General features: G+C 35.2%; 1 protein-coding gene and 1 long non-coding RNA gene across 6 annotated transcripts in view; one reads left to right on the top strand and one right to left on the bottom strand.

Annotated features, from left to right (window-relative positions):
• Positions 1 to 2,932: 2,932 nt before the first annotated feature.
• CABCOCO1 (ciliary associated calcium binding coiled-coil 1) overlaps positions 2,933 to 27,669 on the top strand; it is a 118,369-nt gene continuing 93,632 nt past the window's right edge. Inside the window, exons 1-4 of one of the 5 annotated variants that reach the window (XR_008292414.1) lie at positions 3,073 to 3,254; positions 8,627 to 8,647; positions 15,671 to 15,774; positions 21,151 to 21,320. Coding sequence is in view for 4 of the 5 variants with exons in the window: in XM_053207908.1 (XP_053063883.1) it covers positions 3,174 to 3,254; positions 8,627 to 8,647; positions 15,671 to 15,774; positions 21,151 to 21,320 (376 nt within the window). In the remaining variant the exon portion in view is untranslated. Of the gene's footprint in view, positions 3,255 to 7,257; positions 7,305 to 8,626; positions 8,648 to 15,670; positions 15,775 to 21,150; positions 21,321 to 27,669 lie in introns of those variants that run through there. The other 4 variants (XM_053207908.1, XM_027062081.2, XM_053207910.1 and 1 more) reach the window with 4 other exon arrangements.
• The window catches only part of LOC128312729 (uncharacterized), a 98,473-nt gene continuing 87,926 nt past the window's right edge, over positions 17,123 to 27,669 (bottom strand). Inside the window, exons 2-3 of the long non-coding RNA XR_008292415.1 lie at positions 18,377 to 18,473; positions 17,123 to 17,385 (exon numbers count right to left, since the gene is read on the bottom strand). This is a non-coding gene — a long non-coding RNA (uncharacterized LOC128312729). The remainder of the gene's footprint in view (positions 17,386 to 18,376; positions 18,474 to 27,669) is intronic.

Here is a 27,669-nt window from a genome sequence, read left to right on the forward strand (position 1 = left end):
AGAGAGAGCATGAGAGGAGGAAGGGTAAAGAGAGAGGGAGACACAGAATCCGAAGCAGGCTCCAGGCTCTGAGCTGTCAGCACAGAGTCCGATGCAGGGCTCAAACCCACCAGTCATGAGATTATGACCTGAGCCCAAGTCGGATGCTTAATCGACTGAGCCACTCAGGTGCCCCTATTCATTTATTTATTTTGAGAGAGAGAGAGAGAGAGAGAGAGAGAGAGAGAGAGAATCCAAAGCAGGCTCCAGGCCCTGAGCTGTCAGCACAGAGCCTGACATGGGGCTCGAACCCACAAACTATGAGATCATGACCTGAGCTGAAGTCGGAGGCTTAACTGACTGAGCTACCCAGGTGCCCCTGAGCTACCCAGGTGCCCCTGTTTCTCAAGTATTTAAAAGTATGGTGTCTTTTAAACATTCAAAACTTGAATTGGCAAAATTATGAAAATGCCTCTCTTCAAAAAAACCGATTCTATTTGTAACATGTGCTCCACTCAGGTTTACAGGTATATGGATGGTAATACTTTTATGAGAACAGGGGCCGATCCAACTGATCAAAATAACGGTATCAAGCTATCCCACATTTCACTGTGATGTGGTAAAAGTCAAAGGTCTTTTCAAACAATAATTGTAAACTATAAGACCCATAGGTTTCCTTTTCTCTTCCATCCTATAACAATAAGATAAAAAATGGAATTTTGCAGCCTTTGGTTAGAAGCCTTTATCTTCAAAAGAGACCTGAGAAGGAAGACTTAACTGACCTTTCCATGTAAGAAAACGCATCACCTACTGAGATTTGTCTTCCTTGTGGGCACCTCCCTACAAAAGAAGTAGGAGGCTAAAATCAGCTTCAACTTGTGCAGATTAAAAGTAACCTTCAGGCTAATGGGTTTTCAACACCACTCCTTACCGGGCAAAAAATTTTGTGTCCCATAAAATTAAATTACCTCCTCGGAAATGACTTCTCCAATAAATTACACCATTAAATATAGTAAAAAAATGGAATTCCTAGAAAACAATTTTCCCCTCTCTGAGGGAACTCTCCCATCTCTGTGAAAATTGATTCCATCTTTAATGGAGTATCCATCTAGTCCAAAAAAAGGGGCACAGAAAACCTAAAAACTGTCAAAGAAATAGCAAGACAATTAAAGGCCAGAAAAATAAATCAGGTCTTTGAGGAAACTAGAACTGCAGTTTAGAGAATTCAATGCTTTAGCACTCTACCAAATGCTAAATTTAAAGAACATGGAGTGCTCTCACCTAGCAGAAGGTGACTTTTTATTTTCAGTTTCTTTGAAGTAGCTATCATAAGGAAACAATCAGATAATTAAGCATTGTAATGAGTTTGCGAGGTGGTAGTTCTTGTATTAACTCTGGCAATCACTATAAATTGACTATATTTTCACTAATTGCGGAAGTTCTAATGTAGTCCTTTTTAAATGGGGTTGGAAGTCATAAACACATTGTTGAATGACTACTCTGTATTAAGAACTAAACCAGTTTCTTTAGGGATGAAAATATCAAGACACTACAATCCACTTGAAACATTGGCCAAACATACACAAAACAAGAGAATTCATGAACATGGACTGATAGTACAAATTTTGTGCATAATTTGAACTGTGAGGCAATTGGGCACAATTCTCACGAGCCTATGCTCGTGTTCAGTTTGACCTGAAAGGCAATGGGCAAATATAAGAGGCCCATAATGAAATATTATCCTGGCAGCTATGCACAGTGTGGACTAAAGTCAAGAGAAATATAATACAAACTAATGGTAATCCTAATAATATCTAGCAGTTACAGGTGCCAGACATTGTTCTAAACATTCTCGTATATTAACGTGGTAAATCCTCACAGTAAGGCTAGGAGGCAGGCACTGTTATTATCTCATTTTACAGATGGGAAAAACCAAAACTTTTTTTTTTAAAAATGTCTGATTCTGGGGCGCCTGGGTGGCTCAGTTGGTTGAGCTTCCGACATTAGCTCAGGTCATGATCTTACAGTTAGTGGTTTGGAGCCCCATATCCGGCTCTGTGCTTACAGATCAGAGCCTGGAGCCTGCTTCAGATTTTGTGTCTCCCTCTCTCTCTACCCCTCATGCTCTGTCTCTGTCTCTAAAAAATGAATAAACCTTAAAAATATTGTTTAAAAATGTCTGATTTTTTTTAAATTTTTTTTTCAGCGTTTATTTATTTTTGGGACAGAGAGAGACAGAGCATGAACGGGGGAGGCGCAGAGAGAGAGGGAGACACAGAATCTGAAACGGGCTCCAGGCTCTGGGCCATCAGCCCAGAGCCCGACGCGGGGCTCGAACTCCCGGACCGCGAGATCGTGACCTGGCTGAAGTCGGATGCTCAACCGACTGCGCCACCCAGGCGCCCCAAAAATGTCTGATTTTTACAGGAAACTTTCTGCATAGCAACTTCCACGCAGGTAAATACAAGGTAGATTTTCAAAGCAGGTATTGTTATTCAGAGAAGAATACGAATACTGCCATTAATATATTATTTTTTAAATACTTTTATCATTGAAAACTTCAAATGTATCCAAAATAGAAAAAGTAGTGTAATGAGCACCCTCCTCCACGTACCCAGTCTTGATTCATCTACTCTACTTTCACTCAATGACGCAAACCCCTCCTCCCTCATTATTTTGGAGTAAATGCATACATTCTATCATCCCATCAACACTAAATCTTTCAATATGTATCTCTAATACGACACTTCTTTCTCCTAAACGTGACAATAACACCTTAAAATTACTGTAATTTCTCAATACCAATACAGTAAAATCTCAATACCAATCAATGATCAAGTTCCAATAATATGTCTCATTTCAGTATTTATTGAGAACTGGCTATGTTAGCATTAGATACTGCCATTTAAATTACCTCCCCCCCAACCCCCCCTTGCTTTCACTCTTACTAAAAGGAAGGAGCCTGTCTCTCTACCCGATGATTCAAAGCTCTGCTGTGAGGGGACTTCGCAGAGCTGCCCGCAGCAGCCGGGACCCAGGTCTCCGGCCGCCCCGGCCCCGCCCCTGCCTTTTCCCAGAGGGGCCCTCTTGCCGAACCGGAAGCCGCTTCGCAGATGAATCTGTTCCCCAGACCCAGACCCCGGCCCCGCCCCGGTTGCCTAGGCGACGAAAGGCCGCAACTCCGCGGCTAGTTAATGACGATGTCTGTGGGGACTACTCCCGGGGGAACGACCCCCGCGGCGACGACCCCGGCGGGAACCACACCGGAGTTAGAGGTACGCCGCTCCTTCCCCGCACCCGCGACCCCCCGAGTGCACGCCCCGGGCCCGTAGGGTCCGCGGCTGAGGCCGGCCCCCAGCGCCCGGGTTGGGAGCGCGGCACGGGATGAGGTCGGGTTGAGAGCGGGCCTAGGGCGGCGTCGGGGTCCCAGAGACAGGCGGGGATCACTGAGGCACCGCCCCGCGCCCCCGAGCCCTGCCGCAGACCGCGCGAAGTGCCCTCGGGTAGAAACTGTGGAAATAACTCCCTTGGACGTTTTCGGGTCCCCGCGACCTCACGACGGCGCGCTTCTCTTCGCTTCTCTGCCCTTGAAAGGGGATCTTGGAATCTAAAATGGGCCGGTCAGTTTTTGGAAAGTGCTACTGATTTTTTTGCAGTGATCACTGTTCTTACTGTTCAAAGGTCATGGAATAATAACTCTTCATTGTTGGTAGATTAACATTTGAAGGCCAGGGCTTGGTGTCTCCCTGGTTATTTTATCACTTCTCTAAATAAACACATGATAGGACAAAGGAGGGGCGCTGGAAACTCGACCTTGTGCTTATGGCTTAGTTGCACAGCATCAGCTTGTCGTTAGGAAAGTTATTTAACTTCCTTGGGTCCCAGTGGTTTCCTGTGTTAAAAGAAAAAAAAAAATTAAAAAAAGAAAAGGTTTATCTTTAGACCCCTCCCAACACCAACTCTCAAAAATAAATGGGTTTTAGGTAACTTTAATTACTCATAAGCTTAGTATGCTATGATTTTAATTAAGGACATATCTGCTTTGCCAGATATTGCTAAAAAAAAAAAAAGTTTAAATTTTCATGCACTGAGTCCATCATGTTGTTCTATGAAGTTTCTCTTCAGTTTTTTTTTTTAAGACTGCATAATAATGTTATAATTAACGTTGCTATGCTCAACTCTCTTATTAGTCTAAATAACATTTTTTTGTGTTCAGAAGATAAGTATTAGCTGCTATTTTATAAATGAGGAAACACGGAGTCAATAATTTAGTGCCTGGCTTCAGAGATATATACAAGTTGTTCCCAATCAAGATTCTTCTGAATACTGTATGCAGACCGCTAAAGCATGCTGGCTCTCCTATGAGCCTTTTGAAATTAGCATATATTAAAAACACATTTTAATGTGATAAACTGGTTACTAAGCTAGTTACTCCCTTGTGACCTCTAATGTAAGTAATACAGTTTCAAAAGTGGCAGAGGAAATTTCCCAATTAAATTGTTACTTAAATATATACAAAAACTTACCTAAGAAAATGCTCATTTGGCATTGTACACTGCATATACTTGTTTATCCATGTAGATATGTCCTTTCCAAGAAGACTGATAAATTTGGGGCTAATGAATCTGCACTTAAAAAAAAAATCATTTTTAAAGATGCAAAGAAGTGCAATACTCCATGAAAAGAAAATCACCTTTTTCTTTTTTTTTTTTTTTGGTTGGGTCAGATGAATGAGTTAGTTATAGACCTTAGATGATTATCTGCCATGTTAGCACCTGTCAGTGGGCACATTTGTTAATTTCCTGGAGGAGCAGGTATTCCCTGTAATAAGCAATTCAGAAAATGCTCAGTCTTTTAGTTAGTAACAAACTGAAGAAATCTAGATGGAATTTGGACTCACTTAGCTGTACTCACTTAGCCTGTACTGAAAGGAACAGGCATATGATATGCTGCTTGGTAGGAATGCCATTTTCCATTCTAATGAAAGCAGAGTTCCTGTAGGTCACAGAGAAGCCAGCTGATCCATCCAGCTAGCATTCATTAGAGTGACAAGGCCTGCCTGCAGTCCACTGGTGCCCACAATGTGTTTTAGGGGGCAGATGGAAAAGATGGCAAAGACCTCTCTGAGTCTGTTCCCAAGGCTACTGCTTTTCAGTTAGATACTGAAAAGCAGCTCAGCTCAGATTCTTTCCAGAGTTGATCCCCCAAGACCTAGTCCCTTATGGTGTCATTTCTAATATATTCTGTATCCAAATTGACTTAGCCAGTAGACCATCTAAGTCATCTGAGCCAAACAGTAGTGAAATATTTCCTTTTTCGCCAAGTCGATCAAAAATAAAGCATAAGCTTCCAGTAGTTTGAGGTTTCCAGACTTATGTGTTGTCAGTACCTAGAATAAAAACAATCAATTATCCTGATCACATAGTAGGCACTCAGTAAAACATGATAACTAATTAAAATCACAGGTAGTCTCACATACTCCAAGGAAGGTACTTATCATAAACCAAAATCTATTGAGATACTGTGAACAAGCAGGCATGAGATGCAGGTCCAGGATTTTTTTTTTTTTTTCTGTAAACACTGCATAAACTATTTTTGCCAACTTTTTGAATTCGACATTCCAGTTTCTTTAGTAACATGGGAGTAAATGCCTCCCTCTAGAAGATAAGACTAAATGTTTTGGAAATACCTGTGTAAATTCATAAGACTAGACAAAAATGACAAAAATCTGAAAATGTTTGCTATGTATAGATCTGAAAATGAAAGGTGTTTATAAATATTTATAAATTAAATCATAAATGAGTTTATAAATGAATACTTAGACTGTAATCATTAGTCTTTTATCAGTAGCTTGTTCATACATAAACTGACTTTCTTAGTATCTTAAAAAAAATACTGTTTAGGAAATATAATCATTTAAGTAGTATATACATAAAAGGACTATACTTCAACTCACATTGGAGACCTAAAAGAAAACATAAATGATTATTGCCCAATTGCTTCTTCTGAATTATGTCTCTGAGTGTTACCCCATTCCTAATGGATGACATTTACTCAGTGCCTTCGAGACTTTATCTTACTTACTGAAGTAAGGGCACTTACATAATCTTGGGTGGAAAGGTAGTGTTACTTGTCTTGGAGATCTTCAACATGTCCAGGAGGAGGCCATAGACAATTCTCTCTACATTAGGTGATCTCCCTACAGACCTTGAAAGCAGCCTTCACTGCATCATCAACAGGTTAGAGAGAAACTCTTGGGGCTCAACTTGAGCAGCAAGATGATCAGGGTCTTGCAATTTCTGTATCACTCAAGAGATATTTATTGAAACCATTTTTAGCACATACCATGGGAAAACCTGAGCAGAACCATGGGGAGGATGCCAAAAATATTACTTTTTAAAATATTGTTGAGAAGATAGTACTAATGTTCTTCAAAATGTTAATATGCAGTAGTATTATTTATAAAACATTTAGAACCTCTGGGAATAGTGGCTGTGGGTTTGGAGATATTGACAGACATTTGGGCTTGTCTTTCTTTTTACTAGTGGTCTTTGAGTTTCCTCTCTTATTTTAAAAGTCCTGCTTCTCCTCTCTTCAGCTCTTTAAGGTTATGCAAGTAAACTTTAATATTTTTCTAACATATAAAGTTTTATTTTACGGGGTGCCTGGGTGGCTCAGTTGGTTAAGCGTCTGACTTCGGCCCAGGTCATGATCTCACAGTCCGTGAGTTCGAGCCCCGCGTCGGGCTCTGTGCTGACAGCTCAGAGCCTGGAGCCCGTTTCAGATTCTGTGTCTCCCTCTCTCTCTGCCCCTCCCCTGTTCATGCTCTGTCTCTCTCTGTCTCAAAAGTAAACAAACGTTAAAAAAATAAATTAAAAAAAAGTTTTATTTTACTACAGTTATGTCTTTAACATTGCTAAAATGAATTTTTGATAGATATATTTGGTATATTTGAAATGAGGATCTAATTTTATCTTCTTCTAGACATGAACCATCAGTTATGCCAACTTCATTTACTAAATAAACTGTCCTCTCTTTCCATCGAAAATGGACTGTCACTATCACATGTGTATATACACATGAATAAACGCAAGGATGGCCAGAATAGTAGAACAGAATAGAGAATCCAAACTTATATATGTATACATGTATGTGTATAAATGTATATGTATGTATATATGTGTGTGTGTATATATATATATATGTATGTATTTTTGAATTTCCGAAAACTTATATATATTGTACATTATTATATTTTTAATATCCTTTCTTTTCCAGTGACCTAATTTGGAAAGGTTTCACTCACTATTTTTCTTCTTGAAGATGTATGTATTCTTGCATAATTTTAAAAAATTATTTTGTAAGTTTCCAGAATGATACAATTGAGATTCAAAATTGTCATCACATTACATTTATGATGTGGGAAGGATTTAATTTTTTAATTTGAAATTTTCCAGTGAAACTCCTTTATTAAGCCTTTTTATTAAACTTTTGATAAAGTTTGTAACTTCTTTAGGTCTATATCTTTATTATATTTATAACCAAGTATAGTTTAATCAAGTTTCTACCATTTCCATTTCTGATTAGTTTCTAATATAGAGAAAAGCCATTGGCCTTTATATATTTATGTTATGTAACCATCTTATCAAATTTCTTATTAACTCAAACCATGTTAGTACAATGTCAGGTTTCTTAGGTATGCAACCCTGTAATCTTCAAATAAAGATTTTTTATTTCTTCATTTTCAATATTTAAGACACATATTTAGTTTCTTATTATATTAGTTAGGTTCTCTGTAGAGTGTTGAATTACAATAATGTTACTAACCAAGATCCCTTTTTAGTTTCTGGTTTCATAAGAATGACTTCAGTTTTTCACCATTCAATCTGATGTTTTGGCAACCAATTATTTTTGTGTTTAAGTTTTTTTTTTTTCTATTTATGTTTTACTAAGAGTTTTGCTGCTGAATTCCAGCAAATGCTTGCTCATTATTTACTTATATAATTATACCATTTTAATCATTTAATTTGACATAAAAAATATGCTGCAGTTGTTAATGATGATCCATCCTCACATCTCTGAAATTAACCTTATTTGCTCACAGCTTATTTTTCTTTGAGTACACTGTTGGACACAACTTTCTAAGATAATATTTTAATTAAAATATTTGCATCTGAATTCATTAATGATTTTGGTTTATAATTTCCATTTTGCTCTAGTTTAGGTTTTTCTGTGTGGACTATGCTGACTGCTTAAAAATAAATTGTCTACAGTCTGTAATTATTAGACTAACAGAATTTATGTCTTCCTGATTGTTAGGTAGAACTTCAAGTGTACAACTGTGCGGGCATGGTGACTTTTAAAAAGTATACTTCCAGTTTAATTTGGTCAGTTCCATTGCCTTTTTCACCTCTGCTCAAATTTGACAACTTCTATATTCTAGGAAATCACCCATTGTCTTATAATTTCCAAATGTATTTCCATATAATGTGACATATAGTTATTTTTTCTTTTAATCACATTTGCCAAAGGTTTTTGCCTATTGTATTCATTATTTTAAAGATCTAGTTCTTGTTTTGACTTATCCTTCTTTCATCTATTATTTAAAAAAATATATATTTTTCTTTTTCTTACATTGGCTCCTTAGGATGGCCTGGACTGTAGTGAGGTGAGTGAGGCAGTCTCTTTGGGCACAAAATTTAGGGATGCCAAAATTTAGTAGTCAAGATGAACTTTAGTTGAAGGCATTTTTTAAAAATTGAAAGTTAATACAAAAAGCCCATAATGGATCAAAATTTTACATAGAGACAGCATCAGAGCTACTGAGTTTTCCTTTTGCCTTAGGCTCTGACATCACTCAACACAGCGCTGCTTCTTAGTACATTTATTTTCATGCTTGAAGAGAGCCTTTCAGAGTGTGGAAATTGCAGACTAGTCTATGTTCTCTAGGACTGTGAAACCCCTCTGTAGTCATGTTTGATGAATTGTGTTGTCCTTCTTTTAATGAACATTTATTAAGAATCTTTTGAGAATACTACCGGTGATGTGTAGAAAGATGCCCCGAAAGCTTAATTCTAGAAGAAAGACATATATACAATGTGGAAATTTTAGGTGAGTTAGAGAAAAAATTCAGAGACAAGATTATCTGGCAAATAATATTAAGCTTACAATTTTATTGCTTCTGGAATAATTGCTAAAATCCACCAGGTGGTGGAGTAAAATGAGTTACAGTGAAGTTTAGCTTACATATTTTTCTAGTCAGAGATGTAATTTTACAGAGAAAACCAAATTATATATCCACATTTTTATTAGGCTATTCATGAATTTTCTATTGTATCTTTAATTTTTATAAGTCAGAATATATGTGTTGAAAGATTAAAGATTTTTTTTACCACCTTATATTCTTTCAAGTGCAAGACAGCATATAAACAAACAAAAAAAGAGTTATAGTTTAAAATAGGTTCAGGAATTCAATTTAAAACAGAAAACAACAACAAAACCAGAGGCAAGCCCTCCTACAAGATGATTATCGTAAGCTGTCGAGTTTTAGCAAAAAGAGAGACACTAATATTGAGCATCTTAGCTAGAGTTATTATTGTAAAAAAGGTTTAAGATTGTTGTAGTCTCTTTCAGACAGCTCTTGTGTGACCTATTTTCTTCTAATGTCTGTGTGAACATTTTCACATCTAATAAAATTTATTGAATGTACAATGTACTTTTCATGCATATTTTTATTTGTTAATAATGACAGCAATCTTTGTTAAAATATCATAATGATATTTAACATGAACTCAAACCTAGGTTCAAATGACTTGCTGTGAGTCACAAAATTAGTCAGTAGTCAAAGTCTCATGAGCCCTCCAAGTCCAAGTCCTACTGTTCATCATGCTCTTTCACCTATAATGGCATCAGATGATAGAGATGAATTCAGGCAATTGATTAACAACCTATGTTGACATGACTAGGATCTGCAGAATTCTAAAAAGAAGTAAAAGATTGAATGACTGTCCCTGATAAATTTACAGTCTAATGGAGTTGACAGTACAAGAATAATTATACTTTACTGCCAATAATAAAAAACATAACCAACAAACATTTAACAAATATATAGTCATATGTTACAGACTAAAATGCTGTCCTATCCAAAAACTGAGTGCATATAACTCAATTTACAAGTATCTGAGGGCCTAATAGCTGCAAGATATTATATTAGGTAATAAAAGTATTTTTTTCTTATTGAGTATATAATCTAATAGAATGACCTAGTTTAATTTGCTAACCCTGGGTTACAAAAAGATAGGTAATAAAGTACATTATTGTATGTCTGAATTAGATTTTTAAAAATAAAAATACAATAATATTAAATTACAAACATTAAGATGATTACCATTCCCAATAAGTGTTAGCTTTGGGATTTTTCTACTCTTGAAAAGAAATAAGGAAAATGTGGGATGTTATCTTGTTAACTATAGCAAAGCATTTTGTTGCTGTTCTTATTTATTGGAACCCATTCACACGGAAGGATAATTAACCATTTGTTGCGTTGAAAACATTTGCTCCCTCCCCCACCCCTCCAAATCTCACAATTCTTGATTTTTGTGGAGCTGCTGCTTCCTATTTCTACTTCTCCATCACCTCTTCCATCCCCCATTCACAGCTCTTGTCCTCATGCTCTGGCTCTAGGCAGTTTGATCCATCCTCACACTTGGAGTGACTCCTAAAGCAACATTTTAAAACTTGACCTTTCTGAGTCTACCATTTCTAATTACCTTCTAAGCATTTCTTCCTTGGTATGCATATTCCACTTTAAACTCAACCATTGAAATCAAACTCATCACGTTGCCTTCTTAAAACCAGCATCATCTTCTGATGCTTCCATTTTTATTGGTGTAATGAGAGTGCCACGTATGGTTCTTACAGACTGTACTGTGAACAACAGGACATGGCTGAGGGTTGAACAGGAGGTAAAACTACTGTATTCACAAGTAGTGCACTTAGAGGCAGGGCTGTATCAGCCTTAAACCTTTTAACACATCCTCTACTCACAGAGGTTGCCTGGTCACACAAAGGTGGCATAGGTGCTATTGGAGGCCCTAAGAATCACCGCCTTTCTCTTTCAGTCATCTATTTCAAAAACTCATACCCTCTATTCATTCTGGCCTCTTGTAGTCCCCCATATATAATATGTTGCATTCACCCCTTTCTTTTCATGCACACTGCTAGGAACCCAGTGCAGTCTGATGCCTCATTCCTGAAAAGTTCAAAAACATTTTCATTGAACTCTCCTCTAAGTCCTTTCTCTGCTCCTGTCTGTCCTTCACCCTCCTACAAAATGCCTTTCCTTAAAGCACAATTTTATCTTGTCACTTGACTGCTAAAAAATCTCATGGGTTCCTTATTCCCTATATTAGTAAAAACAAACTCTTCAGCCTATCACTCTTTGACCAGCCAAGGTCTAAAATATTTGTGATCTCTTGTGCAGTATCTTGCATGTTGTAATCAGCAAATATTTATTTAATTATTAAATTTGAGGTCTCCTACAATATGTTTCCATGCCCACTTCCCACTTAGATCCAACTAGTCCTTGACTTGTATCCATGGCACCATTGTGTGAATTAGTTGATATTCATAGAACCAGTCCCCAAGTATCCTGTTGCCGATTCATCCACCTGGGGCATCATTCTTGCCCAATCTCACCAACGTCCATTTCTGGACCTCCTGTCTATAGGCTTTCCTTGGCCTGTCTCTGTTCTTGTTCCTTTATTATGGCTCACTTTTCATTTTATTTTCTTGTCTTAAAGTCACCCTTGGTTTGTTCCTTCCACTAGACGTTAAGATAGTGAGGCTAACAAGTTGTTTCGTTTTGTTTTGTTTTACTTTTCTTTGCCTCCTCTTGAAGCCCAAGCACAATGAGGAAGATGTAGATATTTTATAAAGTTTGTAAATTGACTCATTCTTGTTTTATCGATTCCTGGATGCCTAAGAAGATACATATTCCAGACCATTGTCCTCCATAAAAAATGCAGAATACTCAAGCAAAGATAGGACTCATGCTCCTTTCCTTTCTGAGTTTTCCAGATCCTCTGTCTGTATCTGTTCTCTCTGTGTCTCTCTGTTTATATGTTCTATGTCTCTCTGTCTAAACTCTGTTCTTCCTCTTGGTTCATGTTTGATTTCCATCCTGTGGGAAGCCAACGACCCACTTGAATGGTCCACTTCTGGGTTCCTTGGACCTGGGCTGCCTGAATCATCTTGGTGATTATGAGGGGACCCTCAGAGGAACAGTTGTACCCCCAAATTAAGTCTGCACAGCACCGCTTATTTGACCTTTTAGGATCAGTAAGTTCCTCCTCTGGGAAACAGAGTTGGTTTAATGCCAATGTAATTTTTGCCTCTGTGCTTCTCTGAATAACTGGTCTATTCACTGGGGAAAAGAAAACCTGGGAGAACTAATATGGGGACCTGTTCGCACTTCCTATTCTCTTTGTGCTCTAAATTTCTTTAGCTGGCCCTGAACCTAGTCTCATTTTAATCATAAGACTCTGGTTCAGCTCTTGGACAGTTTTTCTTAAGCCTGTTAGCTAGAATAAGAGACTGATTCACTTAGCTCCAAAGACAAAGGACACTTGCTCCTTCCCACCAGAAGGTGTTCTTAGATGACTCAGAACTGAGGGAAGTGTCAGTCCCATAGAGATCTCCCCCATGATATTTCATTTTTGGCTTGCCTGGGATGCACACGTAAAACTGGTCATCCAGTGCTCTGAGCCCCACAGTGGTTTTAGACTGTCACTGGGAGAAACCAAGACACATATGAGGGGAAGATCAGCCCTTTGGTGACTCTCTGGGAAGTTCTCGCCATAAGCAGCACATTCAATCCACCAAATGCTTTCCCTACAACAGAGTTTCAGCTTCTAACCCTTTTTCTTTCTTTTCCAGTGCTGGGTAGATGTGTCCTCATGGCAGTTCTGGAATGTTGGTATTGTGTTGAGGATTGGTGGCCAATCCTGTTGACCAAAACTCTTAGAATAAAGAAGTGGCCCTGCTACCCCTGGTTGCACTGGGTTTTCAGCTTACCTGGGTGAGGCATGTGGCAGGCTGGTCACTGCTGGGTGGTTATCTCCTTGTTGGATTGCCTAGAAACATGTAACCTGCCATAGGAAAAAATAGAAAATTTGAACAGACCAATTACCAGCAATAAAATTGAATAAGTAATCAGTAAACAGTAGTCCAGGACCAGATAGATGGCTTCACAGGCAAATTTTACCAAACATTTAAAGAAGTGTTAACACCTATTTTTCTCAAACTGTACCAAAAGAATACAAGAGGAAGGAAAACTTCCAAATTCATTCTCCGAGGCCCGAATCACTCTGATACCAAAACCAGATAAAGGCACCACCAAAAAAAAAAGAGAACTGCAGACCACTATCGCTCATGAATAAAGATGCAAAGATCCTTAAAAAATATTAGCAGACCGAATCCAATAATACATTAAAAAATCATACACCACAATCAAGTGGGATTTATTCCCAGGATGCAAGTGTGGTTCAATATTCATAAAACAATCAACGTGATACATCACATCAATAAGAGAACGGATAAAAACCATATGATCATTTCAATAGATGCAGAAAAAGTATTTGACAAAGTACAATATCTATTCCTACTTCAACAAAGTAAGTCTAGAGGGAACATACCTCAACATAATAAAGGCCTTATATGAAAAACACGCAGCCAATATCATAGTCAATGGTGAAAACTGAGAGCTTTTCCCCTAAGGTCAGGAACAAGACAAGGATGTTCACTCACCACTTTTATTCAACATAGTATTGGAAGTCCTAGTCACAGCAATTAGACAACATAAAGAAATAAAACACATCCAAATTAGTAAGGAAGAAGTAAAACCCACTATTTGCAGATGATGTGATACTATATATATAGAAAATCTGAAAGACACCACCAAGAAGTTATAAGAACTGATAAATGAATTCAGTCAAGTCACAGGATACAAAATCAATGTGCAGAAATCTGTTGCATTCCTGTGCATTAATAATGAAGCAGTGGGAAGTGAAATTAAGAAAGCAATCCCATATACAATTTTACCAAAAACAATCAAATATCTAGGAATAAACTTAACCAAAGAGGTGAAAGACCTATACTCCGAATGTTATAACACACTAATGAAAGATGACACAAAAAAAATGGAAAGACATTCCATACTCATGGATTGGAAGAACAACAATGTTAAAATGTATGTAATACCCAAAAAATCTACAGATTTAATGCAATCCCTATCAAAATACCAACAGCATTTTTTATAGAACTAGAATAAACAATCTTAAAATTTGTATGGAACCACAGAAGATTTCAAATAAAGCAATCTTGAAAGAGAAAAAACTGGAGGTATCACAATTGAAGGTTTCAAGTTATATTACAAAGCAGTAGTACTTAAAAACAGTATAGTACTGGCATACCATAGACACATAGATCAATGGAATAGAACAGAAAACCCAGAAACAAATCCACAATTGTATGGCCAATTAATCTTCAACAAAGGAGGAATGAATGTACAATGGGAAAAAGACGGTCTCTTCAACAAATGGTGTTGGAAAACTGGACAGCCACATGCAAGAGAGTGAAACTGGACCACTTTCACCATACACAAAAATAAACTGAAAATAGATTAAAGATCTAAATATGACACCTGAAACCATAAGAATCCTTGAAGAGAGCACAGGAAGTCATCTCTCTGACATTGGCCATACCAACATTTTTCTAAATATATGTCCTGAGGCAAGAAAAATAAAAGCAAAAATGAACTATTAGGACTATGTCAAAATAAAGTTTCTGCACAACAAATGAAACAATCAACAAAACTAACTGAAACTAAAAGGCAAAATACTAATGGGAGAAGATGTTTGCAAATGACATCTGATGAAAGGTTAGTATCTAAAATATATAAAGAACTGATACAACTCAATACCCCCAAAGCAAATAATCCCATTAAAAACAGGCAGAAGACATGAACAGACATTTCTCCAAAGAAAACATCCAGATGGCCAACTGACACATGAAAGGATGCTCAACATCACTCATCATCAGGGAAATGCAAATCAAAACTACAATGAGATACCACCTCAAAATGGCTAAAATCAAAAATATAAGAAATAACAAGTGGTGAGAATGTAGAGAAAAAGGAACCCTCATGCACTATCTGGAGGAATGTAAACTGGTGCAGCCACTGGAACACAGTATGGAGGTCCCTGAAAAAATTAAAAATATATCTACCCTATGATCCAGTAATTGCACTGCAGGGTATTTATCCAAAAAATACAAAAACACTAATTCACAGGGATACGTGCACCCCTATGTTTATTGCAGCATTACTTATGATAGCCATAAATATCATATTTATGATAGCCAAACTATCATAAAGAAGTTTGTTAACTGAAAGCCATCACCCAGTTTTAAATATGTGTAAAAGACAAATTAACTAGAAATTCAACTTTTCAGAAGAGAGGTACCATTACTTGAAAACAGAGGAGAAAAATGATTATCTGGAAGACTTTCATATTTAAATTTTATTTCTTATTGCAACTAGAACACAGAACAAATTTTCATATCATTGGATTAATATGTAGAACATGTGATTGAAATAACTCATTCTACCTTTTTTTGTTGTTGTTGTTGGTAGAGAGATGCTGAATTCCAGGAGCATGAAAAGATTCTGTATCCAGATTTTCTTTCAGCTGCTCAAATCACTGAAATGCTAACAGAAGACATAAATGGAGTTCAACAGTAAGCACTTCAATATTACAACAAAATCTAGAAAAGTTCTAGTTCTGCATCTATAAATGGCCATGAAATGCTATTAGAAATTTTAAACTTTTTAAAAAAGAGTTATTGTATCAGGCAAATATATATACTCTGGAGATTATGTGTATATATAATTATATATATCTCCATCCAGAGTCTGGAACATGAAAATTCTCAAACAACTGACTTTTTACACTGCTCAGCTATCTTCTTTGTGGGAGAAATGTGTTTCAGTTCAATGTGTTAATGTTAAGAGAGAGTAAGGATTTATTGTTAAAAGCAGCCTTTAACATATGCTGTCTTCTGCTTCTTTTCTTTTTCATTCATAAAACTTTCAATATGCACAATAACCTTTAGGTCTTCTGTCTCATTGTGACAAGGATAAGTTGTACTTTTTGTAATATTATAATTAATACATTTTAATATTTTGGAAATCCCGAGTATTAAGCCATCTACCTGGGATTTTTATCAGATATGAAGCTATACTAAATACTCTGATTTCATATATTTTGCCTAAAAATGTGAGTAAAACTGAATTTATGGGCAACAATTCTAGTATATGTACATCTCATTCTTAAGGCCATTGATTTCTACAGCAAATTATTTACTTAGAATTCTAGTTAGATATATCTAACACACAAGTTCCTAAAACGTGTTTTGAATAATCAGTCATTTCAAAAGTTATGTTTCTCTAATAATGGAAACCTCATTGACTATAATGTGTAGAGAGTGGGAGTGATGTGATGTTCTGGATTATACTGTCTCATAAGAAATCTGTAGGCCTGTCGTCCGGATGTTAGGGTATTGTGGACTATAATGGACAAACAGAAAATGATCCTGTCAGTGTCTGTCATTTGCAGATCTTACAAATATTGTGAAATAGAGGTGATTTACTACTGAGAAGAAAATATGACAGATGTACTGGCTGGAAGAGAAATTTGAGAAGAGAAGGCATATTAAGAGCAGGCAAATGACACTGACAGCCTTTTCCCACGATGCTCTTTACCTTCAGGGCCTGCAAATCCTGCTAGAAATCCTGGTGACCTGTGATTTGGCCATACTGCTTACTATCTATATCTTTATAAGTATTAGTCAGTCAATTAAAAAATTTCACAGATATTTAAACAAGCATCTCATGATGATTTTACCATTTTTAAAGAAATGAATACCCATTGGGAATTTTGGTTTTTAGTGTGAGAATTGATTAGTAAACTGCATTCATTGTAATGGTATCCCTGATTATTTGTGCTTAGTAAATAAAATACTATTTTCCATTTCTAGGTAATCTCAAATGTTGGTCATTGAAATGCAAAACATAGGTTATTTAATACTGGGCAAAATAATATGCAAATGACAGATATTTAATATATTTTACAATTTATTTGTATTAAATATTAAAGATGTTTTATTAAATGCAATTAATATTAAATAAAAGGTATTGCAAACAAATTGTTTTTAGACTCATTTCTTACCAAATTTTAAGTTTTACTGCATCCCATACCTTGTGTGACAATCTTTTTTTTTCCACTTATTGGCTGTTTGTTGTTAAATATTTAAATTTTAAAAGTATTTTCAGTCTTTAAGAGGTGACTTCTAGGATAAAAGAAATGATACAGAGGGTGATACAGAAGTTAGCAGTATAGAAGCAATGAGGTTCAATGCAGGTTGACCTTTTAGACTTTCTCATTAATAGAATTCACCTGAAGTAATCTCATATTTTAGGATATCAATTTTGGATAAATGACAGTGTTATGTCAGGAGCCATTTCTTCGCAAAGTAATTTTCTTGAGGTTCTTTATGTGATTTTTAGAACAGTAATCCTGAAATATTTGCAATCAATCATTCATTTCTATTTAAAATAGCATTATTATAAATGGGGATTACATACCTTTCAAAATGACAGAAATATAATTTAGGTATCCTGTCACCAAGTGACAGAAGTATGCCAAAATCATACAGTCTACAAAGCTATAAACCTATTTAAATAAATTACAGGAAATCAGCACATTTCCTTAGCTTTTAAAATTAAAAATTGTGTTTCATGAAAGCAGCCAACCAAATGAAACATTATAGTATCATTAAAACATATTTCTAGAGTACACTTCAAGTGAAGTTAAATGTCTGCATACATTTCTCATGATCTCCTATTATCAATCATTCATGCTTTTAATGTAACCCTGATTTTTTACAGATCCGCCCAAATCCTTTTTGAAAAAAAGGATAAGGACTAAATTGAAAATAACTATTTGAACACAGAAATAACCCTGAAAGATCTTTTAATAACCTTTCCATAACTGGGCCTTCATGCGCTGTGCAGCTCCTGCCTTAAGGCTTATTTCTGCATGTCATCATATTTAAAAAATAAGATGCACTCCAATTTCAAGAGCATGTAGGAATAATGTAATGCTTTCACTGGAATTCTTGGTGAGACAAAGTTGATAGTTACATCACCTATCACTATAGCACAATTTCCTAGATCCCTGTGAAGCATCTTTCTCTTCCTGTAGTCTCGAATGCCACAACAATAGCCATCTCTCCCCTCTCCCATGTCCCGTCTCTTCTTATCCCCAGAGGAAAAACTTACACGTTTGCCAGTAAAATGCGTGGAAGCTTTGCATTCAGACTGTGGCAGCATCTTGCTCCAAGTGCTTCCCTGCATAATCTCCTTTGGGGTGAAATGACTGAACAAAGAATAGAAATGGTTAATATTCGGCCCTGCAATTCAAGTTGAAGGTTAAGATTCAAATGGTACTAGGGGAAGTGGTGGCAGGGGGATGAGGGAGAGCAAAGATACAGGGATGCCAAAGAAGTTTCACTAAGATATTCTTAGGCAAATAGTTGCCTTCATTTACATACAGTAAAACACTGAAAAAATGAAAATGAAAGGCAAGGAGCACATGTAACTATTTAGGTCAAATATTTAATATTTAAAAAACGTATGGAGATGGCAGATGAAGAGTGCAGTTAGAAGGAAGACTAACTGTTGGAAACAGAAGACAATGTTATGTATATGTAAAATATACATAACAGAACTTTCAAAGATAGATTGAGTCCAGAGTTGATTGATGCAAGGCCTCGGTGGTATCATCAAGAAATAAGTATAATTTGGGGACTGATTTTTCTTATGATTATAAGATGGGTACCAGTAGTGGTCAAATGTATTTATTTACTTTTTTGTATTTCTGTTCCACAGAAGAAAGTAAACCTCATCCTTAGTTATGAATTCAAACACTTTTAGGAGAGTGTTCACCATACACCAATAGTTACTATAGGGAATACATATACGGAATACCATTTTATGGCATGATGGGATGGGGGTGAGAGTATCACAATTGGTTTAGAAGAGTCAGAACTCATTTTTGGCATTGAGGTCTACTTTGATACCACTATAGATGAGATGGATGTTAGAGAGTTAAACACAACACCAGCTTCATTTGTTCCCAAACTTGTTTAATCCTGCTGTATTTATCATTCTGATCATAAAATCTATTTCAATATTATTAATAATAAAGACTTCCTGTTTGTGAAAATAGCAGTATAAAGTTGTCACACACCCACATATGCTCCCTCAGAAATCTATTAAGCAATGAGGAAATACCAATCACTTCTTTGTCCAAACAAGGGGAATGCTGTAAATCCAAACTACAAAATGTGAGGATGATTGCCAGAAGCATTATAGATCAAGCAGGAGTGGAGGAGAAAGAGCAAGAAGGATATACATAGTTAAAGATCTTAGAATGAGCTTAAAAAAAGATAAGTATTCTCCTAGATCAGAAGAAAAACCTGAAGTGCCATTTCAAGAACCCTTGTATGCAACATCAGGATGAGGAGGCACAGGCTTGGAACAGATAATTGCCATATTTACAAGAAATAGATTGTTTATGTGATGGTAATGAATACCTATCCTACTTTTTTCTTTTCTTTTAACCCACTAATTGAAAAAAGAGTAATAACCTGGAATAATTGGAACAAACTTATTTTGTAGCTTGTCACTTGGCCAGGTTTGAGTACAAAACAAAGAATATGCATACAATGACATTTAAAAAATAATTGAAGAGGGGTGCCTGGGTGGCTCAGTCGGTTGAGTATCCGACTTCAGCTCAGGTCACGATCTCACAGTCTGTGAGTTCGAGCTCTGCATCACGCTCTGTGCTGACAGCTCAGAGCCTGGAGCCTGCTTCAGATTCTGTGTCTTCCTCTCTCTGCCCCTCTCCCGTTCATGCTCTGTGTCTCTCTCTGTCAAACATAAATATTTTTAAAAAATTTTAAAATAATTGAAGAGTAAGGGGTAAAAAACCTGGCAGGCAAAGAAAATACAACCAAATGAACAATAGCCATGAGTACATAAAATATACTGTCAAATATTTATCATGAACTAAAAAGAAACTTAGGAAACAATCACAACAAGAGCATGAAACAGAGATACAAAAACTCAAGGAAGAGATAACAAGAGATAAAAGGTGATAAAACATGTAAAACAGTAAAGAATAGAAAACACAGTTCTTATAGAGGTGAGATCTATTAGCAGCCCAAGGGTTTGAAACTGCTGAAAACACTAAGGAACTGTATTGAGAAAGATACATAAATGAAAAGGCAATGATTTGAAAAAATTTTTGAAGGTTAACAGAAATTATAGCTATAGGCAAAATGAGTAAAATAGACATAACTGGAATTCTTTAAAAAAGAAAACAGAACAGGGGCGCCTGGGTGGCTAGTCAGTTAAGTGTCCGATTCTTGATTTCAGCTCAGGTCATGATCTCACGGTTCCTGAGTTCAAGACCCACTTCAGGCTCCTGCCCTGACAGCTGTGGAGACTGCTTGGGATTCTGTGCCTCCCTCTCTCTTTGCCCTTCCCCCATGTGCTCATGCTCTCTCTTTCCCAAAATTAAGTAAATATTAAAAAAAGAAAGAAAACAGAACAAATATTTCACAATACAGTTCCAGAACATTGTCAGAAATAAATTTGATCATATAAATGGAAAAAGGAATTGAATTTTGGAGAAAAAAAATGCTAGTAAAGTTACTATACTTGGAAGATGGAAGAGGAAGAAGAGGAAGAAGGTGAGGAGAACAATGAGAAGATTAGAAGTGGAGGAAGAAGCCCAAAAAGAGTGCTCATGCTTGTTCTCTTCATCTCTTTCTTTTCTTACCTCTCTTGTTTCCTTTTTTGTTGTTGTTTTTTCTGTTTCCCTTTTGAATGTCATTTTAGACTTAGGATTTTGACGTAACTTAGGGATATTTTTAGATTCAGGGCATTATATAATTTTAATTCAAGAAAAATATCTGCATTTTTAAAACGTAGAAGAGGAAATGTTCACTAATCTGATTTTAATGTCTGGATTTTTCTTTTCGTTACAGAAAACTGAAAAAGTTTTTGAATTTCAAAAACCTTCAAACCTGTTTAAAGGAAGCCATTCTACTAGATTATTATGTATCTGGATTTTTGTGGGCTAGAGGAATGGACTTTTCTGTTACTCAATATTCAAAATTTATGACTTTACTAGATATGTTACTTCATAATCTTAGAAGTAAGTACATTGTTTTTTCTTTTAAGAAAACATTTAGTCCACTGTCTAAATGAATGTTCTTACACAAAAGTTCCTAATTTTATTGTAATTCCTTTAATGAAAATTATGTTTTTTTTTTCCCCAGGTAGATCAAAGTTCTGGTTCATACCTTCATTAAGTTGTAAAATTTCAAGTAGTGTTAAATAATGCTAAAGTTCTCTTAACTTGCCAAAGATATGTTAACTTCATTTAAAAATCGTGTCAATGCCATCTATCCCCAAAATGTCAAGTAGTTCACATTTATTTAGGTATTTTTTAATTATTTGAGATGTTTCATTTCATCTAACCTACAAGTATTACTAGATATCTCAGAATGATTAATGAGAGGAGGTAACTTTAGTCAATATCTAAACCCCATTAAATGGACATTACTCACATTCACTTAGATTTTGTGACTTTTTTCTTATATAACTTATATATAAGTTTTTTCTTATATATTTCTATATTTTCTATAGAATGAGTTACTATAGGGAATTCGGATCTTCCTTAGAGCCCTTTTAAATATGATAAATTTTATTTCAGAATAAATAGGATTGCTTCTTGGAAGGAAGAAAAGAAGGAAATCTATCACTGATATATTGCCAACTCTGTGTGCTAGGCACTATGTTTGGTTCTAATCTTTAACATGCATTATTGAATCTCAGAGCAACTCCCACATGGGAGGTATTATAACCATTATCTCAGAGCTGAGCAAGTAGTCCACAGAGCAGGGTTGCAAGCTGTGAAGTGGCAGAACTAGAACTTGAATCTCCCAGTATATAATGAAAAGGCCATGAGCACTACAAACATAAAGGTATTTGTGTCTCAACTGAAAGACATGCTAATGTCAGTTGATAGCTCCTTCCTTCTTTCCTTCCTTCCTTCCTCCCTTCCTTCCTTCCTTCCTTCCTTCCTTCCTTCCTTCCTTCCTTTTTTAAAACTTTTCTTTTCTTTTTGGTCGTTTGCTTGTTTTTAGTTCTTTTTTTTTAAATTCGGCAGGTAGAAGACCTTGCTCCTCCTAAAGAATTGTCACCATCACTGTGGCAAAATATATAGATGCCTTATTGTGGTCACATTTTGTGTATCAGTTTCTAGGAGGAGAAATTTTAAGTGAATTAGCAAAACTAATAGAGAAGCCACTCATGCCTTATGCACGCTTCCTGCTTTTAGTCAACCTTACAAGGGAAGAGTTAGTAGTTCTTGTATGTGAGAAAAAGAAAACACTATTTTTCTTCTCTGCAAGTGGGGGAATTTTATCTTTGCTTATACATAAGTATATAGTGCTACGTTACAGATAAATAATAGTACCAACAGGAGAAAAAATAATTATACTTGATAATGAAAAAAATTGTATGATATTAACTGATCAGACTAAGGCTGTTTTTTTTCCCTCTCATGAACAAAGATCAAATATTTATAGAATCTTTGAGTACTATATATCTCTAAACAATAATTTTTCAATACCATTGCCAGAATCGCTTGGCAAACAAGGAACCGTGTAAATCTCAACTTGCATGGAATATAAGAAATAGGTGCCGACAATAAGATGAAATGGATATTGAGATTATATGTTTAAGACTTCAAAACAGGTATTATAAAAGTGCTTAAGTGAACAATCATGAACATCCTTGAAATAAGTGTTAAAAAGAATCATGAAAGAAATAGAAGGTATAAAGAAGAAACAAATGGAAATTTTAGAATGAAATTATATAATAACCAAAATCAAAATCTCATTAGGTAGAAAGAATATAATGGAGAGAAGACAAAGGAAAAATTAGTGAACTCGAATATGAAGTGATAACAATTATCCAGTCTGAATAATACAGAGGAAAAACGATTGGCAAACAAATGAACAAAACCTCAGAGACCTGTGGGACAACCAAAGTTCTAATATCCATATTGTTAGAGTCCCAAAAGGACCAGAGAAAGAGGATGTTGCTAAACAAACATTTGAAGAAATAATGGCTGAAAACTTCCCAAATTTGGCAAAAGGCATAAGCTCATAAATTCAAGAGACTGACTGGACTACAAACAGGCTAACCCAAAAGAAAAACGCCATCAACCAACTGGGTCTAATTGACATTTATAGAACAGTCTACCCCCAAACAGCAGAATAATCATTGTTTTCAAATGCACATAGAATATTCACCAAGGCAGACCATATCCTGGGCCATACAACAACTTTGCATTTAAAATAATTGAAATTATACAAATATGTTCTCTGATCATAATGGTATTAAACAAGAAATTATTAACAGAAATATATCAGGAAAGCTTCAAACATATCAAACAATGCAATTCTAAATAGTATGCAGGTCATATATCTTGACAGATGTTAGAAAAGACTTTTAAGTAAGTAAAAATAAAATGTATGAAAATTTATGTGGCAGAGCTGAGTCCATGAGAAGAGGGAAGTTTGTATTATATATTTATAATATAATGCTTATATTATAAAACAAGTCTAAAATTAACAATCTAAACTTAGACCTTAAAAGGCAGTTTTAAAAAATAAGCAGAAATCAAGCAGAAAAGAAAGACATAATAAAGAACAGAAATCAATGAAATTGTAAAAAAAAAAAAGAAATAGACAAAAATCAATGAAACCAAAATCTGGATATTTGAAAGCATCAATAAAATTGCTAAACATGAAGAAAAACTTGTCTCAGAAAAAAAAAAGAGATAGAAGGCACAGATCATTACCAGGTATTAAAAAAGGGGGATATCACTACAGACTCTGCCGACATTAACAGGATATTAGGAGAATACTACTTATATACATAAATTAGAAAACAAAGAGGAAATGAACCAAGTCCCCCAAAACCGCAAGCCAGCAAAACTTGTGCAAGATGAAACTTATGACATGATAGTCTTAGAACTATTTAAGAGATTGAATTATTTGTTGCTCAAAACTTCTAGTAAAAAATCTGTAGGCCCAGATATTTTCACTGGAAAGTTCTATCAAGCATTTAATGAATAAATTCCACCAATTGTACATAATCTCTTATAGAAATAATAGAGAAAGAGTTCTTCCTAACTCATTTTATGGTGCTAGTTATCTTCATACCAAAACCTGACAAAGATAGTATGAAAAAAAAGAGAGGGAAAAAAGGAGGCAACAACAGCAAGAGGAGGAGGAGGAGGAGGAGGAGGAAGGGGAGGAGAAATTACAGACCAATATCCTTCATAAACATGCACAAAACATTTTTTCAACAAAATATTATCAAAATGAATCAAGCAACATATAAAAAAAATAACACAACCTATTGGGGTTTATCCCAGAAATTCACTGGTGGTTCAATATTTGAAAATTTCATCAATGTAAATGATCAAAAGAGGACGAGCTACATGGGATGATATAAATAGATACAGAGAAAACATTTGGCTAAATACAACATCCATTCATTATTTTACAAATGTCAGAGAACTAAGACAAGAAATGATACTTTTCAACGTCATAAATGACATCTACAAAATACCTAAACCTATCATTATAGTTAGTGGTAAAAGACCAAGTTCTTTCCCCATAAGATCAGGATCAAGACAAGAATGTCTACTCTTAGCACTCCTATTCAACATAGGATGGAATTCTTAGCAATAAGTGCAATAGAGTAGAAAAATAAAATACATGCAGATTGGGAAGGAAGAAATAAAACAGTCCCTGTTCTCAGATGAAAGGATTGTCTATATAAAAAATACACAGAATAAAAAAAAATCCTAGAACTAATAAGTTAAGCAAGTTTGCAGGAATAAGGTCAAAATACAAAAAGTCAATTGTATTTCAGTGTATTAGCCATATACATTGTATATCAAAATTTTAATAAATAGTATTATTCACAATAGCTCAAAAAATAAAAGAAATACTTAAGTATAAATCTAACAAAAATGTACAAGATCTGTATGCTATAAACTACAAAATGATGATCAAAGAAAAGAAAACCCAAATAAATGGAAAACATACAGTGTTGTTGGATTAGAAGTTTCTACATGGTAACGATGTCACTTCTTCCCAAATTGATCTGTACATTTAATGCAGTATCAATCCAAATCCCAGCAGGATTTTTTTCTAGATATACCAAGCTGATTTTTAAATTTACATGGAATGGCTAAGGACTCAGAATAGCTAAAGCACCTTTGAAAAATAAGCATAAAGCTGCATAAATCATACTACCCAATTTTAAGACTTATTGTAAAGTTAAAAAAATAAAGTCAATGTTGAATTAGTGAAGACGACACACAGAAGGAACAGAAGACAGAATGCCGAAATACACTGACACAAAAAAGGTCATCTGATTTTTTTGGTAAATATGCAAAAGCAATTCAACGGAACAGGGCAATCTTTTCAACAAATATTGGAACACCTATGCTAAAAAAAAAATACACATCAGCCTAAACCCTTTACTTGATACACTTAGCTCTAATTGGATTTTTTGGAAAAAAATTTGAAGAAAATATTCATGGCCTGGTGTTTTACAGAGTTCTTACCCATGACCCCCAAAACATGACCCATACAGGAAAAAAATTATAAATTAGATTTCACCAAATTTTAAATCTTTTCTTTTATTAAAGTCACTCTTAAAGGAAGGAAAAGCTACAGAGAGAAAAAAAATCTGCAAATCAGGTATTTGACAAAAGACTTGTTTCTATAACATGTAAAAACTCTCAAAACAACAATAAGAAAACAATCCTATTAAAAATAGGCAAAGCTGTCAAAACCCATAAGTCCTGTCAACCATGAGGAAAACACTGGACAAACCCAAACTGAGGAACATTGTACAAACTATCTGACCAGTACTCCTCAAACTAATAAGGCTATTGAAAAAAAGAAAAGATTGAGAAATTATCACTCTAGGGAAACCTCAGGAGACATGACTCCAAAATGTAATGTGGTATCCTAGATGGGCTCTTCAAACAGAAAAAGAACATTAAGTAAAAGTTAAGGAAATCTAATAATAATTTTAAAAATATATACTTATGTATAAAAACAAAGATTTAATGGAAGAAAAAAACATATGCTCTAACAAAAAAGACAAACTTTTTAAGAATAAACTTTAAAAAGAAATGTACAAGTTCTATATGAAAAAAACTTCAGAGAACTTTTAAAGGTCACAAGGAAGTTTTCAACATTTGGAAGAACTTGACAATATTCATGGAAATACTCCACATCAAAAAAAAAATGCTAAATCTCACTAAGTTAATGTATAATAATAGTATCGCAATAAAATTACCAAGTTTTTTGTTGATGTTTTTGCCTAGAGGTGGCTTACTAGGCAAGGTAATTCTAACAAAAATATAGAAAATAAGCAAATACAAATTGTCTTTAAAAAGTGTAGGGGTTCCTGAGTGGCTCAGTTGGTTAAGTGTCCGACTCTTGATTTTGGCTCAGGTCATGATCTCACATCTCATGAGTTCAAGCACAGCATCAGGCTCTGCACTGGCAGTGTGGAGCCTGCTTGGGTTTCTCTCTCCTCCCTCTCTTTCTGCCTCTTTCTCTTCTCTCCCCTCCTCTTCTTGTGCACATGCACTATCTCTTTCTCTCAAAATAAATAAACTTAAAAAAATAAAAAGTATAATAAACTATAGCCTATCTTGGGATTAGAATAGTAGTGTAGTGTTATAATATCTCAAATATTTGAACACAGTGGTTAATGACTAAAGAGACAGACCAATAGAACACAATGGAAAGTTTAGAAATAGACCCAAGCATTGAAATTCAGTATTTTATAAAATGACATCTGAAATATCCATGGTGAAAAGATGTACTATTTAGTAAATAATACTGTGTCCATCTAGAAAAAATAGAATTGGATCCAACCCTCTGTATTTCCATAAACCATGGTATATTACAAGTGGATCACTTTTTTTACTTAATGTAAATGTAAAATAAATGGAACTGTAAAAATGTTGGAGGAAAACATGGATAAATTCCTTATAACCTTGGATGGGGAAGACCTTTAAAACTATGCCTCAAAATTCCAAAGCCATAAAGACAAAGATAATTAAAGTTGATATATAAAAACCAAAAGTCTACAAAGAAAAAATACCAAGAGAAAAATCAAAAAAAGAATAAGAAACTAGGGAGATTATTGTATCTCAGACACCAGCAAACAATTAAGTTCTATAATATAAAAAAAAAAAAGCATGAAAAAGTAAGGAGAAAAAGACCAATACTTCAATAGAAGAGTAAGCCAAGGATATGACTAAATAAGTACAAGTGATTCTTAAATGAAAAGTTTAGCATTAAAGATAATAAGGAAAATGCTAATTAAAACTACACAGAAATGTCATATGTCAGATTGACAAAACTTTAAAATTTTGGTAGCATTTTCAGCTG

This window comes from Acinonyx jubatus, chromosome D2 (genome assembly GCF_027475565.1).
Source record: "Acinonyx jubatus isolate Ajub_Pintada_27869175 chromosome D2, VMU_Ajub_asm_v1.0, whole genome shotgun sequence".
Classification (NCBI taxonomy): Eukaryota; Metazoa; Chordata; class Mammalia; order Carnivora; family Felidae; genus Acinonyx; species Acinonyx jubatus.